Source organism: Pocillopora verrucosa, chromosome 8, assembly GCF_036669915.1.
Source record: "Pocillopora verrucosa isolate sample1 chromosome 8, ASM3666991v2, whole genome shotgun sequence".
In the NCBI taxonomy this organism is placed as follows: domain Eukaryota; kingdom Metazoa; phylum Cnidaria; class Anthozoa; order Scleractinia; family Pocilloporidae; genus Pocillopora; species Pocillopora verrucosa.
The window spans coordinates 3,408,307-3,425,131 of NC_089319.1; the positions used below are offsets into that span (position 1 = coordinate 3,408,307).

Genomic DNA, 16,825 nt, shown 5'->3' on the forward strand with positions numbered 1-16,825 from the left:
GCTTTAATTTCTAATCAACTGCTTTCCTGTTTTTGTTTCAGGTACATTTCGGATCAAGCTTTCAACGGCTATAAAAGTTATTGTCAACATAAATTGTTGTGTTGGGATATGAATGGGTCTCCTGTGGCACGATCACATCCGCCTTCCATGTTGGAGTGGCAAGCGGCAAAGATGAGAGTCAACATGGCTGCCGAGTGTCATTTTCCTGACGGTATGAAACACTCAGCTGTTAGCAGCAGTATTTTGAACACATGGTGGAAAAATTTATACTTAAATGTTTACACTATCAAGTTTTCCTTAGTGGTTTAGATGCAGAAATTTAAAAAAAATTTGTATTTCTCGAGGGCGAAACTTGTTGGTGTATGAAGCTTTTTAAGGGCTTTCGTTTAGACAATTATGAAGGACTTTAGGGAAATTCTATTCCACAAGTGTGGTTGAGTAGTTTCCCCCTCTAATCTATTATAGCAGATAAGTTATCCGTAAGTGGTGCCTTTAACAGAGATAACTTTTTGGTGTTAATGTGTTTTATGAGTGTGTAGGTGGAAGTGAAGGAACAGTGTATTCTTTTGTCTTGTTAAGATTGAATTTGAAATAATGAAAACGGATAAATGTTTCATCCTCCTTTTTCAGGAGAGAGAAGGACGGCAGAAGTTGAATCTTGCACAACTGGAGAAGACCTGGCAAAATTGATATTACAAGACAGGTGAGCCAGGTTGAATTCAGTATAACTTCTCAGTATTTTAAATTCATTCATATATCACTCGTTACTCGTTTATGGACTAAGCGAGCAGTCTTTATCTTTTGCTCTGCACTCCCAACTTAACTTTATTGAAAGTCATCTCGATAAGTTGGTATTTTGCCACCCGAACTTATTCTCTCCACTCTTAATTGGTGTTTTTTCGTAGAAAGAAAAAAAAATCAGAATAGTATGACCGAAATATCGTGAATGTAATGTGTTAATGTGTTTGTTTTCAGAGGTATTGAAGATGCGAAGGGTTGGACTGTTGATTTGGAGACAAGTAACTGGCATTGTACTCTGGCTGGCAAGGATTATATTTTTGATCTTGTTTCCGAACTGGAATACCCACCAGCCTTTCCTTTGTCTCGATCCTCATCTCTTCTTACTGTTAAACCAGGCAGCAATATTCCTCCAGGTCAGCTGGAGACATTATCCAAGTAAGTAGTAATTTGTCAATTGCCATTACAAGCTCGATTCTGTTTAGTGGTGTTGTTTCCTTTGTTTGCCCTCTCGTGTGTTTATTGAATTATACTTTGAATTGTTTTTTTTTGTACGGGATCACACTACATTCCTTCGGTCCGTCGGTCACTTTGTACGTTCCCTGTACGTGTAATTCCTTATTCGTTTCTTGTTTCATTCGTGTGCACGTGTACATTCTCTCTCTGTCCAACCATGATATTCTCCGTTCTCTTCACAGCCTTCACATGCCGCAAGCTCGTGGAAAAAGCGTCGCAGAAATTGCCCACAAATTCACGGTTGTGGAGCAGCAGCCACCTTCAGCGCCGGTACACATACAACGAGAAGATGCATTGAGTGCAGCTACATCAGCAAGGATTGCAAGTGCTAATTACCAAGGACCGGTAGAAGACAATCTTGTACAAAGGACGAGATTGGGAAGCAGCTCTCCTCGTGTCGAATCAGCCCCATCTCCTCCCCTTCCAAATGCGTTCGTACCACCACCCCCTCCACCCCCACCTGCATTTGTGCCACCACCACCACCCCCACCACCACCGGTTGCTCCACCGACCGGGCAGGTGGTTCTTAGACGTAAGGTAACGAAAAAGGATAGCAAAGACAAGAAGAAAAGGGAAAGTGGTCTGTCTATGGCTGAAGTTATGGCAAAGGCGAAGAAAATGCGTGAGACTCGTGAACGTGTGTTGTCAACAGGAAGCAGTACATCAGCCACCAAAGAAATCAGTGAAGATCCTTTTGAATCTGCAATGCAAGCCCGGGCGGTGCAACTTAAGTGCAGAAAGCCGGAGATGCAGTCAGCTCCTCGCCAGGAGGAAGACAGTGAACTGATGAGAGAGATGAAACGGAAGGCACAGAGAGCTAGTCGGGCTTTTGTAGAAACCGAGAAAGGTCCACTTCCGTCATCCGACGACAATGTCTTTGTCCTTGACATAAATGGTGGAAGACCCACAACGGACACTGTTTCTATTTCTAGCAGGGAGGGAGGTGACAATGACTCAGTGCATTCGCTGGAAACTGGAGTTCGATTGGAGTCGCCTAAACAGGTGAAAGACTTTGTAGACAGTTTATTCGACCCTGTGCTCTCACAAGGAGTAGAGGGTTTATCAAATGAGACGGCATTACAAGGAGCCATGAAAGGCGGCGGAGGTGTGAACCAGCCAAACAACACTGCAACAGCTAATGGTGGTACATCATCAGGATCAACAGCACCTGCTGTGAATGGACAGGCTCACAGTCAAGGGAATGGATTTAGTGTACATCCAACCGCCCAGGCTCCAGGAAATGGTTACCCAGGAATGATGCAAACAAATGGTTTCCCAGGAATGATGGGTATGCCTACCATGTACTACGGAATACCACAAGCAAATGGCCCCTTGGGTATGCCACAGGCCAACGGGTCCCTGGCTATGCCTCAAGCGAATGGCCCCGTGGGTATGCCACAGGCCAATGGGTCCCTGGCTATGCCTCAGGCGAATGTGCCACTCTTGGTTCCCCAAGCGAGTGGCGGGCCTGTGTTGGGTGGTCCATTATTCCAACCCAACATGGAAACGGCAATGCTGGCAGCTCAGCAGCAAGTTCTTATTGAGCGCCTGATCGCGCAGCAAGCACTCTTGCAACAACAGCAAACGGTAGCCTCTCAGAAGCAGCAGGAGCAGCTTATGATGCTCGCCAAACAGCAGCAGTCTCAGTTGGAGCAGATGCAGTCCTTTCTTGCTGCTTCAAATCAGCCTACACATCAACAGTTAGAGGAACAAACAGTCGACGGCCCTGCACCTCCTTCCGTTGGCGCTGCTACAAATGGCTATGCAGCGAGCCACATGGATGGGACCGTGGCTGATGTCCCTTTACCTCCGCCTGAATTTTCGGACGTTGGGCACTTGTTGCCTCCTCCAGCGTACGCCGTTCCTTCACCTCAGGTGCCCGTCCCAGCACGTACGTCATCGCTTCCTCCACCACCACCACTATCCACTTGTGAGGAACGATCCTCGTCTTCTGAGGAGTTTCCAGCGCCACCTCCAGCCATTTCTGAAAGCACAGTTGAGAATCTTGACTCCCCGGAGCGACCGGGGCTTAAGAGGCGAAGCACTGATAAGGTAGCGCTGGCTATAGCTGCCTTAGAGGGGAAGTCAGGAGGGGAAGAGCTCCGCTCTCCTGGACCGGCGTCTCCTGTCAAACATGGGGAGAGTTTTACTTTTTCCAGCGAATCCTCCCCCCGAAGGGAGAGTGCTGCCAAAGAAAGACCAGACTTTCACAAACGAGCTTCTTCGTCGCTAAATTTTGTTGTATTGTCCGACAGAAACAACGTTACGGCTCTACATCCAAGGTGTACTGGACCGTATCTTTCATATAGTCATGTCAAGTGGAAATTCAACATTCGCAAAGAGGTGAGTTAACAGCAGTCGATCGAAATCTTGTTTGCATGCTTAGAGCCGTGATAGATTTGACGAGCGGTGGCGTAATTTTATGTTCTCTTTCCATTTTAGGTTTTCACGGCAGACGAGAAGTTGGACAATAATCTCAAGCAGCGGCTGATATTTCTACAGGTATGTACGAATATTTCGCTCGTGTGTACCCTAGCTTATCAGCGTTGAGAAGCTTATATTGATGGATACGCTTTTTAAGTATTTCGTTAACTTTTGTTTAAATTCATTTTTCAGTGAGCCAGGAGATTGCAAAAGCTTTCTAAGTCGCACATTTAGTTCGTGTTCCTAGAGAAAAGGGCAAAGTTCTACCAATTTCGAATAACCTTTTCAAAATTCTGGCCCGAAAACAGGCTAAAGGGGGGTACAAGTAGGGCTGGACGGAAAATTGTTTTCTTATCCAATTTACTCTCTGATTTATTTTCAGATACTTCGCGATTCGTACTCAAATTGCTGCTGTAAAATGTCACAAGAGGATTGCAAACGGATGCAGCTTTTATTACGTAAGTTTAATAATAAGCACACTAAATACTTGGGATTAGCTGAATTGCTTCGTCTCCTCATAAACAGACCATGGTTCGTCGCATCCTCTCATCCAGCACTTCGTGATCGGGAACCCAGAGTGCTGAATATTTGCGCTTTGCGTCTTCGTTCGTCTTAGCAGTACTTATTTCCAGGACCCTTCGAACACCGACAAGATCCTCATCCTTTATTGACAGGCTTATAACATGACATGCGTTCTGTGTGCTGCTAGGGTCAGAAATATGGTGACTTTGAAGCTCAATTACCGCCAGGAACTGACCAACAAATGACATTCTCGACACGAAAAAAACAAAACAAAACAAAAGCAAAAAAAATACAAAAAGCCAGTTAATTGAAGCTCTCTCGTCGTAAAAAGAGAGGAAGATTTTACTCATCCTGTTTGGACTGTGGAACAATGAACAAGTTTGAACCCTCTTCGAAAAGTTTAAACTCAAACTTTCAAGAGCGAAATCTGAAGCTCTAGGGTTCAATGCCACGCTGAAGACTCAGGTTTTTGCCTTTGTATGACGCTCAGGAAAACACAAATGAGAATTAATTTTGTTAAGAAATCCTTTTCACTTGCGCCGTTTGATTCGTTATAGAAAAATATGGCATCACGCCGGAGAGGCCTCACTCAAGTGCTCCAGTGGAGGACATCATTATCGAGGCTGCCAGACAGCTGCCCCTCTATTTCAGCCGGTTCTTTGTTGTTAAGGTAGTTATTCTATGTCATTTAATCAGAGCTCACACTGCAGAGCGGTATTTGAATGATGGATTATTGTTTTATTTTAGGGTCAGAATGAATTGCCAGATGTGCATTACTTAGCTGTGTCTGAACACGGTGTCAAATTGGTAAAAAGAGAGAAAATAACTGATGAACTGGAAGTCATGAGAAACATCCCGTAAGTTGCTTTGTAATTCTTTTCTTTAAGACACTTTTTAATCTTTAATTTGGAGTATTTCACGCGAAGGATTTAACTTTCGATAATATTTGGAACAGTTTTTAAATCCCTTAATAACGTCTCGTTTTACTTAGTTGCTATGATTAGTTCTCATAACAACTTTTAATTTGTTTTAACTTGACGATGGTTTAATTTCCAGAGGAAGAGACCCTTCTCTAATATTGCAGCTGAAAAATCTTGCCGTTATAATATCAATTTTTCTCTGAAATCTACATAGAACGGCGCATGACAAAAATTTTAGGGGTAACTTCAGCACAAAAGCTAATGCGACAATTTCAAAAGATCTTGCTTCATATTTTAAGCTGAACGCGCGAAGGTTATAGATCTGTAATAAGTCTTGGGGAAGGTCCTCAGAAACGTCTGTGTTGAAACTCCCAATCTTTGAAGCTGAGATTTTAAGGTTCTTCTCACCAGGTACACGGAGTTGGTCAAGCTAAAGGTCCTTAAGGATAAACTGACCTTGACGCTCACAAAGGAAGTTAAAGTCGTTGTCCATACAGAAAGGGTAAGTTTACTTTTGTTCAATTAATTCCACACAGTTCGTCGCGTTCTAAACGAATGTATAGATTGATTTTTTGGAAGTACTGATCAATTAGTTGTTTATTTGATAGGCGGCAGAGGCAAAGCACATTATTGACACATACCTCAGACATTTGGAAAAGGTAGACATTTCTTGTGCGATATACTTAAAAAGTCCTGAGTACTGTTTTTGGATCTTCTGTAATAGATATTCTTGTTGTGGTAGCTGAAATACTCGTTATGGATTTCGTTTCTCAAAAGAGAGAACAAAGAGATTTTTCACGGTATGAGGTCTCATGCATGCGTTCAAGGGTACAAGTGGTTGATAACGTTAATGATAAAAGTTGGATTTCCCCCCCTTCCCCATTTGATGTTGCTTAAATGCTAGTGGAAGTGGTTGATAACGTTAATGATAAAAGTTGGATTTCCCCCCCTTCCCCATTTGATGTTGCTTAAATGCTAGTGGAAGTGGTTGATAACGTTAATGATAAAAGTTGGATTTCCCCCCCTTCCCCATTTGATGTTGCTTAAATGCTAGTGGAAGTGGTTGATAACGTTAATGATAAAAGTTGGATTTCCCCCCCTTCCCCATTTGATGTTGCTTAAATGCCAGTGGAACGCTTCTCCCTTTAATTTGGTCTTCATTCTTATTCATATTTCTTCGCAAACGTAACGCTTTGAAAAACTGCATAGTTCTTCAGCGAAATTATGAAAAAATGTTCTTGATTTTCAGGAAGTGCAGTATGTCCGTGCGCTTTATGATCACGTGAGCCCCGAGCCTGCTCTTCTCAACTTCAAGAAGGGTGACGTCATAAAGATTGTGCGTAAAGATGATTTGGAGGAGGGTTGGGTCTATGGTGTGTTCAACAACCAAGCCGGCTATTTTCCTGCCGATTTCGTCACACACATTCAAGAGGTATTGTGCAATTAGACCACTCTTTACTGCATTAATTTTTCTCGAACTTTCTTTTTCGTATAACTATCTATGGAGGTTCTCATTACTGTTCCAAGAACAGAGTGCATTTTAAATGAGTTTCGTAAAACCTAAACCAAAGTAATCAGAGAAGCCAGTCAGAACCAAGGATTTGTCCCAGGGGAACCAATAGGATCTCCTAGTTAAAACACGCAAACCCTCTAAAGCATGTGAAAACGCTATTGGTCATGGTCTACTTCGCTCTTTAAATCTGCCTGGCTGAAGTGCTGTAAAAATGAGCAAAACATATTTAACGTTTAAATGTACTCAAAAGAAGTTTGGCATTTTTTATAGCACCATAACCCTCGACAAAATGTCATAAATTTTCTTTTGAGAAACTTCTTAAATAAGCCTTTCGTCTAACCTGAACGATCTGACTCTTGTTCCTCTCTTTTTTTCTCCTACTTCCTCTCTTCTTATCTTGCTCTTCTAAGATATTTAAGCCCAGGCGCAATGGAATGGTACTCATTGCACTCGACAGGCATCGTTCTCATCCAGGATACATCTCTAATCTTCTACCTACATCTTCTTCTTATCAACTTTCAGTATGTGCTCTGTATTCTCTTTATTATTCTGTAAAACACTATATGCTGTGATTTAAAAATCGTCAACCTATTCTTTGACGCACAACACTTCCGAGCGTCTTGGGAAAAGCTCCAGGAACTTTTCATTCAAAGTATAATAGCATTGACTCAAAAAAATTTTTGTCTGGTTATATTAATGGGTATGTGTTTCTGAATGTGGGTGCCTCGTCCCTCCTCTTCTCTCTAATACATTAATAATACATAACCGATCACTGCAATCTCAGTTGTATTCTATCTAATATCTTGGAATTGCTCACATGGGCTCAGATAAACTGCTGAGAAGCCTCCTCGCTGGTAAACCTATTGAATGGATTTAGCGAGTCCACAGTGGAGGTCGGCGATGTGGCTTTTTTAAACAGTTTTTCCCTCTTTTTATACATTTTACCATTACTGAGGTAATGAAAATTGTTTGATAGAGCGGGGTTTTCCTTACAAAAGGAGTTCTTCGAATTTGGTTTCCCTCTTACAACTAAAACGTCCCTTCGATGTCAAAATTTCACCCGATTTCACTTGCATTTAAGTTCAGGTGACAGTACTAAACTTTCCTGAAAATATAAAACTGAAATTTAAAGTGAAGTATGTGGAATTCAAGTTTGCTATTTTCAAACTCCAGGACCCTCAGGCAGTAGCGTCAGCTCGCCCCGCCACCATGGTGAAGGCGGCTTCCATGGGAAGTTTACTGAATGTAGATCCTGACGGGCCAATGACTGGAGAGATGCGTCCAAGGACTGGTAGTGTCAAATCTACCAAGTCTGACAAGTCAGAATATAACTCCGATAAACATTCCATGATGGAGTTTGCCATGCAATACTTCAGACATGGAAGGTAAGGACTTTCACTTGGTCGTTTGAAAGACCTGTCCACGCGAATTTGGATTCCTCCAAAAGAGTAAAATTTAATGTGGTTTGATTTTGTGTTGCTTTTCAACAGAGAGGCTGTTGTGCGAGCAGAGGATGGAACTATCCGAGGTACAATCAAGGTGCGAGGAACGCTGGGAAAATCATCCAAAGGTTGGTACGCATGGCAGTCGGCTGGTAGCACGCTGAGTAGTCGGCTGCGGTGTCATGTCACCGGAAGTAAGCCTTACCAGCAAATGCTATTGTTCTCAATGGGAAAGAACACTATAACGTGCATTGCAAGTTAACTTAGAAAAAAACATTTATTCAGCGATGCATATAAATGCCATTTATCCCATTTCTTTTTCAAATTTCTTTTCCATTTAATTGTTCAATTGTTCAATTGTTTACTTTTCTATCTACGTTTCCTCATACAGCAAGTCATAAGAAAGACAAGGAGGAGTGGTCGTGGAGTGGTCTCGCTGAACTTGTCAAATACAGCAGAGTAAGTTGGTTTTTATATCACTTCTACAAACCAGCTTAAGTATATTTTTAACTTGTCTACGATAACTGCTTGTGATTCGTTCCAAGGCACTGTTGGCGCTGTTACCACTGGTGACTTTTGCGCCATTAATGACATGTTTTCCTGCTCTAATTGTTCATTACATATTTTCCCGCCTTTCCACTGCCACTTGTTTTCCCGCGCTTTCAGTTACTTTTCCTTTTATACTGCTGGACAGTCGTTTCGCAGGCGTAGCTAGCAGTTGTAACTTAAGAGCTCTTTATTGTTACGAGCACGTCTCCTCGTGCCTAAAGTTAGTAACATGCTTTTTCCGCCTTTGAAATGCTTGCAATTTTTCAACGCGAACTGTTATTAACGTGACGTCCAGGCTCTGTTTGCATTCCCGGCACGTTTTTCCATGTTCTCCCTTCCTTTCACTGCTGGTGTGTTTTCTAGTTCTTAATCTTAGTTAAGTGTTTCCCCGCCTTCGCATTGCTTCAAAGTTTTCTCACGCTTACCTTTTGTTCGTGTTATCATTCTTTTTGTCTAGGTGCCCATCCAAGCATCCCTTATACCACGAGAATCCCCGCAGATAAATAAATTAGCCGTGGAAACTTTCCAAAGTAAGTACCTTGCTGGACAAAATTTCCTTTACCAGGTCCTGTAATTTTCACTTAAGTCGATTTTCTATTACAAATCAACGATAAATCTTCTTGTTGTTTTACATGTTTCTGTTATGGTTTTCTTGCAGCGATTATGAAATTCATGGGAGATTTACCTTTGTCCAAACATCAAAAGGAAACCGAGCTTGTGTTTAACTTGCTTAAAGTTAGTATAAAAGTTTCCTGCTTTTAATCTGAATAAAACACAGAGCTGTGTTATCGTCAGTCTTGGCTCCCTTTTTCCCTTGATTTAAAGAGTTTGGAGACAAAAACATAACCTAGTTATGGCGTATCTCTTCGGAGACCTGGAATATTTCTGCGTTTGGCTCTTCGTAGGTGTCACTTGATTAAACACATAACGGATTTTATCTAAACTAGGAACGCGATCCGGGGAATAGGAGTCTGGGGCCAAAAGTAGAGTACGGATGACTTCGTCTGGTCGTCTCGATCTTATTTTGGCCTCCAAATGTATTCATGTGTGTTGAAGAGACAATTATAGTTTTCTAGATTGCTTCTGTTTTCTCAATATTACACATTTATTTTCTCTTAGACCTGTCGTGAAATTCCTGCATTAAGAGACGAAGTTTATTGTCAGCTGATCAAGCAAGTCACCAGTAACAAGAGTCCCAAAGCGTAAGTGATCGTGGCAGCCATTAACGTTTTTTTCGACAGGGGAGCTTTGTTCGCACGCTGTCCATAGCTTTCGCCCTTTCGAATCAAAACACCTTGCATTTCGATATGTTTTGTCTGAGGCTCTTATGCCAGTTCAAAAACCTGAGGTTTGCACCTCGGTAATTTCCGGAAAAGGTGATTTCCTTGTTTTGTTTCGATTTGATTACGAAATCTCATTCTGCTTTTCTTCTTTTGTAGGGAAAGTGCAAGTCGAGGGTGGCGGCTAATGATTATTATCACAGCTTACATTGAGTGTTCAGATGTTTTCAAGCCTTTCCTGGTTACGTTCTTACAGAGTACTGCTAGTGATCCTAAGAGAGAGTTCCACGGTATGTGTATATTTTTTTTCTTTTTTTTAGTTCTAAAAGCTTGTGACATTTGAACCTAACCGAATCACTTCACCGCGCAAGCTTCTGACGATCTTCGACGCGTGAAACAACGAAAGAAGAATGCCAGAGTTAAACCATGCATGCATCATAACAATGCGTCTTTTCGCCACAATTTTAAGTTTTCCCTTCGGGCTAGCCAGTAATTGGATTGTCATGACTTTATCAACGATCTTTTGAGAACCTGCAGATTTGATAAAGTAAAATTATTTTTTTGCTTTCTAAGGTGCTGCAGCTACTTGCGAGATGAACCTGATGAAGACGTTTAAGTATGGTGGACGAAAGAGTCCCCCCAGCAAGGAGGAATTGAATCAGCTTGTGGTAAGTTTGATTATTATTTTAATAATACTTTACTTTAATACTTTATTAAGTATTTATTCTTATTTTTTAGAAACAATGCATTGATGTATTTTCTTTCTTGCTAAGGAATAAACCTTTTCCATTATACTACCGTTTGATAATTTCAAAATTATATGACTTCGACATTTTATTATTTTCATTATGTTTTGTTGTTTAACTCGTAGCAAGGGCGGCAAACCAAGCGTCAGGTTTTCATTATTCCTGGAGGAACGCGAATGCTGAAAGTCCAAACCAGTTCAGTAAGTAGTTATCTCATCTATTTCTGAGACGAGCTTTTTATTTGATTCCTCTGTAACCTGATTTGTCTGTCTTCACTTAGACTGGTTTTGACGTCATCAAGGAGATGTGCGTTGACATGGATTTAACATCAGAGGTCCACTACAAGGAGTATGGACTGTTCAGCTACATAGAAGGACGTAAGGGCCTTTATTGCTTCTGAGAGTGTTTTAAAATGAAGCAAAACTGCCTTGCACTGAATGCAGCGCAAATGAGTGCCAGAGCACTGGATTGAAATCTGGTTTTCTTAGGTTCAAATCCTTCACTCTTTCACTCAGTTGAAATTGTTTCTCGAGAGACGCGAGTTCAACTAATCGTGATTTTATTGCTTAACTAATACAGTGTGATTGCATAAAAATAATCGCCCTAAAACTATTAAGTAATTCGCAAGTATTGTTATACACGTTTCCCGAAATTAGGCCAAGTTTAATTTTCTTTCTCTTGTTTGTGATTATTTAAGAAACTAGTGCCGCTCTCTTAATCAGAGATTAAAAAAAAAAAACAGTACCACTTGTGATTTCCCAAGTCTCAGGCTCTTTATATGTGTTTTGTCTGAGTTCCTTTTCGCTTGTCAAGAATTTTCATCTTTTCATACGAGCTGTTTTTGATTACCTTTTTTCCGGGTTGATGACACACACACAGAGTCTTAAAGCGTTCCATTTTCATACTCCCTTTTGTTTTCCCAGCAGAGAACTTGATGCTGCCGGTCCAAACTACAGATTACATAATGGATGTAGTCAGTTCCATGGAGAGACAAGGGATCGCTTACAGTCTGTGCTTCCGCCGTGTTTTATGGCTACAAGGCCTGAGACTGGATAATGAGCTGCTGGTTAGCATCATCTACCATCAGGTACAACCAGTCATACAGGTTTCAAAACCTTTACAGTTGCTGAGACTACCTAGAATGTTTTTGTCCCGTGCTTGTGGCAAGACGAAAAGACATATTTTTCGTGCTTAAGTTTTGACTGTCTGGTCTCTTTGCAGGTATTGCCAGACTACATGGCGGGTTATCTGATAGGAACACACAGTCGATCCTTTGGCGATGCACAGGTAACGTTTCAGAATTCTATGTCTTTATATCACCTCCCTTGTTCTGAACTGTTTCTTGTCTTTTTTATCAGCAGATATCTTAATTAAATAAGCTTACCGCTTTTGCCTTCCAGTCACAATTCGACTTTAGATTCATGGCAGGCAGGCAGGCAGACGGGCACGAAGGCAGTTTTGCTGATGTTCTCTTCGATAGCATGTACCGTCCTTATCCTGATAATTAACCGTTTGCATTTGTCTTCAGTTTCAGAATCTTATTGCTGAACTTGGAGCGCTTCAGTATCGAGCCCGTGATAAATCAATCCTTCATTCGAACCAGTAAGACCTTATTGACTTTGCACTGCATTCTGTAAGAGTTAACACTTTGGTCCAAAGCAACCCTCAGTTTACTGAACCTGTAATCTGTAACTTGTTTGTTTTTATTCAGTTCAGAAGTACAGACTCTTATACCAAGGGGAATGTTAGAGAGACTACGGCCTCAACAGTGGATAATTCTTATACAAGATCACTTCAGGAGCTGTCACAAAATGACCCCTTATCAAGCTCGCCGGACATTCCTTGGTACGTACTTGGACAGAATTGTTGGAAATCATTTTGTGATAGAACAGTTTTCAACAACGCGTTGAAGCGGTTAATGAAAAGAAAGGCTAATATCATCGTTATCCAACGAGAGCCAAGTGAAAACCTGCAAACCTCTTAAAGCCCGGGAAAAAGCGAGTGATCGACACGCGATTGGTATTAGTTTTTACATGTAATTGGTTAAGAGAGTGGCATAAGCTTTTTTACCAATCACAGAGTTAAGTTTATCAAAACCAAAGCAATCCCGGATGACGTGCGACTCTCAATGTGATTGAACAACTGGTTATGCTGAGGTCCAGAAACAGTACGGAACGACAACCAAAACAATGAATTATGATTTGAACAAGACTCGAGCATATTTTGAAGCTTGCATACCCCATCTATTGTGACTGAAATTATGCATGATAGAGTCATATCTTGAAGTACACTATTGTTTTCGGGCTGCCTTATTCTGTATGTGAATGCTTGTTTTCACTATTTTTCTCGCTGTCACCTAAGCCTACAAGAACACATTAGTTCGATGATGAGAAAAGCATGACATTTTCCTTGCAGAAACTGTCACTAGGTGGCCATATTTTGGATCAACTTTCTTTGAAGTTAAGGTAAGTCTCAAATGGTACAGTACAGGTTGATTTAAATGTGTGGGAGCTACCCTTAGTGTGTAGGGGTAATCTCAAGTTCAGTTCCTCTGGCCGTTGAAATAAGGAATGTTTCACATAAGCTTGAAGCGTTCATTGATCAATCGTCAGTGTCGCTTTGTACAAGTTCGATTATAGTTCCTCGAAGACACGTTTTGTTTATTTATTTATTTATACGACACCTCTGTTTTATTGCATTAAGAGAGATCGCTTACCGAGATTTCTGTGTTTTTTTCTGGTCGTTTGTGTTTGTTTTCCTTGTATCATTTTTGAGTGCAATTCTATCTTTCACTGATTTTTACTGTTGTTTCAATGTTGGTTTTTAGAAATGCAGCAACCCAGCTGTTTCCGGTGATTGTATCGTGGCAGTCAATAGAACCGGAGTTCATTTCTTGAGTCAAAATACGATGGTAAGTGAGAAACTTGTAGTAATGTAAATTAGAGATATTTTTTTAAATACGACATTTATCCAGTATCACCATCCACTTTAAGAAGCAACAAAACCGCAAAGGCACAGGAGTAGTGAGTGATGGAGAAGATTGTTGCGGATTGTAAGTGACAAAAACGACCACAAAATATTGGTGCAGTTAGAAAGAAAACATCACTAACACGAGACGAACAAACGTAAAAGGAGCGTAAAGACAATTAATAAAGATTATTTAGGATCGACCTGAAAAGCGTGGGCTGTATTTTCCATGGTACCCCAACCTAGGCATCACTCCCTTGAGTATGTTTAAAATGTAACTCTCATCTTAACGACTTATCCAGAATCTTCCTGGCAGTTTCAAGCTAGTGTCTTTGTTTCACACCTCGTTCGCCTACTTCTATTATCAACTTCGTATACCTGATTTCTTCCTGATTTATTTCAGCAAACGATGCTGAGCGAGCCATTTGTTAGTATTATCTCCACGCGGCTTTTAATCTCGGACAAAAAGAGACAGTTCTTGGATCTTAAAATTGGAAATACTATGATGCAGAAAGTCACCCGCATGGAAACAACTCAGGTAATTAGACGACCAAAGCTTGCTTGTCATCAATAAGGTGTTAAGTTCGTGGGTTTGTTAGCATCCGGCGTAGCCAATCAGTGACGTTAGTTTATTGTATCGCATCGCACCCATCGCAAGTTGAAGTATGAACAATACTGCATGCAGCTGCTCAAAACGATAGTCAGAAGGGTCAACATTCATTGAGTTGTGCTCTCGGCTTTCGCGTGATCGAGGGTCAAAGTTGCTAGTATTCGGATAGCTAGGTACCACAATTTGGAGAAAGTGTCTGGATTCCCTCTTAGACCTTCAGAGATAGCATCTAAAGAAATAGGTATAAAAAAATGAAATTGTGTTTTTATATAACATTATTACCTTAAACGTGGTCGCTATTTGAATAACAGAAGCTATAACTAATTTACCTTACTACTTTCTAGGCTAAAGAAATTTCCAATCTTATCTACAAGTACGTGGCCCTACATTCCTCGGTGAAACAAGAAGGCCAAGGTCAAGGCCAATGATTATATGGAATGATGAAATCTTAACTTGAATACCACGAGTTACTGATGAAGTTAAATGGTTACCTCTTAAGATCCTTAGACATTCATCGCTTAGAGGTGATCAAGGAGAAACTCTTCTCCCCTCATGAATATTCCTACGTTCCCATTTACGTTTTTTAGATCACCCCAGAACGATCTAGAAATATCAGATCCTGTGACAGACTTTTTTAGGTGAGCATAGCATGGCGTGACTATTCTCTCTCTGTCAGAGCATATACAGAGAAACGCATCCCATGCGCTAAATCATTTCTCTCCCGGAGAGACTAATTCAACAGTAACAATAGCTGGAGAGATGTGAATTTTGGAAAAAGCCCAGTAGGCAGGCTCCATCTCTTTGCTTGATCCTCTCTGTTCAAGGCTGAAACTTTGCATTGCAAATTATTTACAAGATGAATTTATGTACTACAGCAGTTTACATATACCTACCATTCGTGTAATTTTTTAAGGAAAAAAATTGACCAATAAGAATTGTTCTGATGTGGACAAAATTACAGAATTTTTGTACCATTAAAATGTTGAATAAATTTAATTAGGTGAAATTAAGAAACAAACACCCTGATATATCTTTCTGTGAAGTTAAATGTGTATATATGTTCTCAGTATAGTGCCTATAAGTGTATGGGCAGCTGAAACATGAAGATGTATCAATAACAAGAATAGTTTTTTTTATGAGATGAATTGGATTCGCACAATGTATTTCCAATGAGGTTTTTGATGAAGTGCGTTTGTAATGGTTTAATGTGTATAAGTTTGTCAACGAGGGTGAAATTTAAGCTCTTCTTTTGCATTTTACTTGGTAACATTTTTGTAATGTTAAGTTTGTTATTTTTTTCTATTTGACGTTTATTCTGTTTTCACTTATCGATGATGGACTAGGACTTTGAATATGGCCTAGTTAACCAAAAGTAGCGGAGTGAGGAATGTATTGTATAGATTAGAGGCTGTCTTCTCTATTTTACAAATTGAGAATCTGTCCCCTAGTGTGACGTCGTTCATTAGTAATAACAGTAAACTTTGTATCGTAGGCTCTAATATTCAGAACCATAGACTAGTGCTAGCTTGGGCGAGGTTGCGAAGTTCACGAGCAAACTAAGTCACCAAGTTTTTCGGGGAAATGAGGCTGCTATATTTACACAAGGAACAGTCACGTATTGTATCGAATATTTTTTTACATTAATTTGCGAGACATTCAGACTGTCTCCTAAAACTAAAATAAAAAAATAATATTCATCTCACAAACCTTATAGTTTGTTGACAAATCAATATGTATATTAATGGTACTTTGCAAAACAGTTCTTCAACTTCTCACGAGTACCACTATATAAATCTTAACCTTATCAATATAAATGCAACTCAAAAATGTAGTTGTGAAATTACCTCGAGTACAGTTGCCCCAAGGGTGAAATTGTGTTATTCAGCGATTTGTAGTGAGTTTTTGGGTGAGGCGTAAATTATTGTATTCATCTACTCATTTTGAAATAATGTGGCTATTTGTGTTGAAATACTTTTCTATATATGGTCAGCAATGGTCAATTAATGTAATGAGCAGTAATTTATAATTTACTGTAGGTTAGATTGGTATTATTAAAATGTAATTCAGGCAAATGTTAGATAAGAAAACAAACCTACAGTGGAAATTTTTTGTGTCAGGTGTAGTTTATTTTTATAATCACTTCAATAATTTTGTTTACAGTTTGAATTGCACGACTTTGCCGACAATCGCACGTTTCTCTTCAAATGTTTTACAGGAATCATATAGTTCGTACGTAACAGCGCATTGATTAAAATGAACATTTCGTTACCGTTTGCTTCTTTAATGTCTTTATCCATCGACAGAGAGTTTGATTGCTCGAGATGTCTTTTTTGGCGACTTGGAATAATCATTTTATTTATAAAAATGGAACCCTTATTAAAACATCCCGTATTAAAAATTCAACTCCAAACTGAAGACCAAAAATTAATAGGCTTTTATTTGAAAATGAATCCTTGTTACATTAGTAAATTGGCTCAATAAGTAAATACCTGATGTCCACAAATTAAGGAGCTTGTCGTTTATGTCTGACTCTCTGTGTAATTAGAGGTACCTTGTTATTCATTTTAAATCAACATCTTTGTCTTATTCCTATCGATT

At 40.1% G+C, this 16,825-nt stretch overlaps 1 protein-coding gene across 6 annotated transcripts in view; it reads left to right on the plus strand.

The window, feature by feature from the left end:
* Positions 1 to 16,501, plus strand: part of LOC131791085 (unconventional myosin-XV) — a 44,563-nt gene extending 28,062 nt beyond the window's left edge. For 5 of the 6 annotated variants that reach the window (XM_059108404.2, XM_059108401.2, XM_059108403.2 and 2 more), the window contains exons 32-60: positions 42 to 211; positions 631 to 703; positions 976 to 1,176; positions 1,437 to 3,597; positions 3,697 to 3,756; positions 4,061 to 4,136; positions 4,758 to 4,870; positions 4,948 to 5,057; positions 5,532 to 5,622; positions 5,729 to 5,779; positions 6,370 to 6,552; positions 7,807 to 8,018; positions 8,124 to 8,203; positions 8,467 to 8,534; positions 9,082 to 9,154; positions 9,283 to 9,359; positions 9,744 to 9,826; positions 10,064 to 10,194; positions 10,478 to 10,572; positions 10,776 to 10,850; positions 10,931 to 11,027; positions 11,574 to 11,737; positions 11,872 to 11,937; positions 12,179 to 12,252; positions 12,362 to 12,495; positions 13,066 to 13,115; positions 13,478 to 13,561; positions 14,021 to 14,155; positions 14,572 to 16,501. In XM_059108404.2, coding sequence (XP_058964387.2) covers positions 42 to 211; positions 631 to 703; positions 976 to 1,176; positions 1,437 to 3,597; positions 3,697 to 3,756; positions 4,061 to 4,136; positions 4,758 to 4,870; positions 4,948 to 5,057; positions 5,532 to 5,622; positions 5,729 to 5,779; positions 6,370 to 6,552; positions 7,807 to 8,018; positions 8,124 to 8,203; positions 8,467 to 8,534; positions 9,082 to 9,154; positions 9,283 to 9,359; positions 9,744 to 9,826; positions 10,064 to 10,194; positions 10,478 to 10,572; positions 10,776 to 10,850; positions 10,931 to 11,027; positions 11,574 to 11,737; positions 11,872 to 11,937; positions 12,179 to 12,252; positions 12,362 to 12,495; positions 13,066 to 13,115; positions 13,478 to 13,561; positions 14,021 to 14,155; positions 14,572 to 14,655 — 5,071 coding nt within the window. In that variant the 3' untranslated portion in view covers positions 14,656 to 16,501. The remainder of the gene's footprint in view (positions 1 to 41; positions 212 to 630; positions 704 to 975; positions 1,177 to 1,436; positions 3,598 to 3,696; positions 3,757 to 4,060; positions 4,137 to 4,757; positions 4,871 to 4,947; positions 5,058 to 5,531; positions 5,623 to 5,728; positions 5,780 to 6,369; positions 6,553 to 7,806; positions 8,019 to 8,123; positions 8,204 to 8,466; positions 8,535 to 9,081; positions 9,155 to 9,282; positions 9,360 to 9,743; positions 9,827 to 10,063; positions 10,195 to 10,477; positions 10,573 to 10,775; positions 10,851 to 10,930; positions 11,028 to 11,573; positions 11,738 to 11,871; positions 11,938 to 12,178; positions 12,253 to 12,361; positions 12,496 to 13,065; positions 13,116 to 13,477; positions 13,562 to 14,020; positions 14,156 to 14,571) is intronic. The other variant, XM_059108402.2, reaches the window with a different exon arrangement.
* The last annotated feature ends 324 nt before the right edge of the window (positions 16,502 to 16,825 follow it).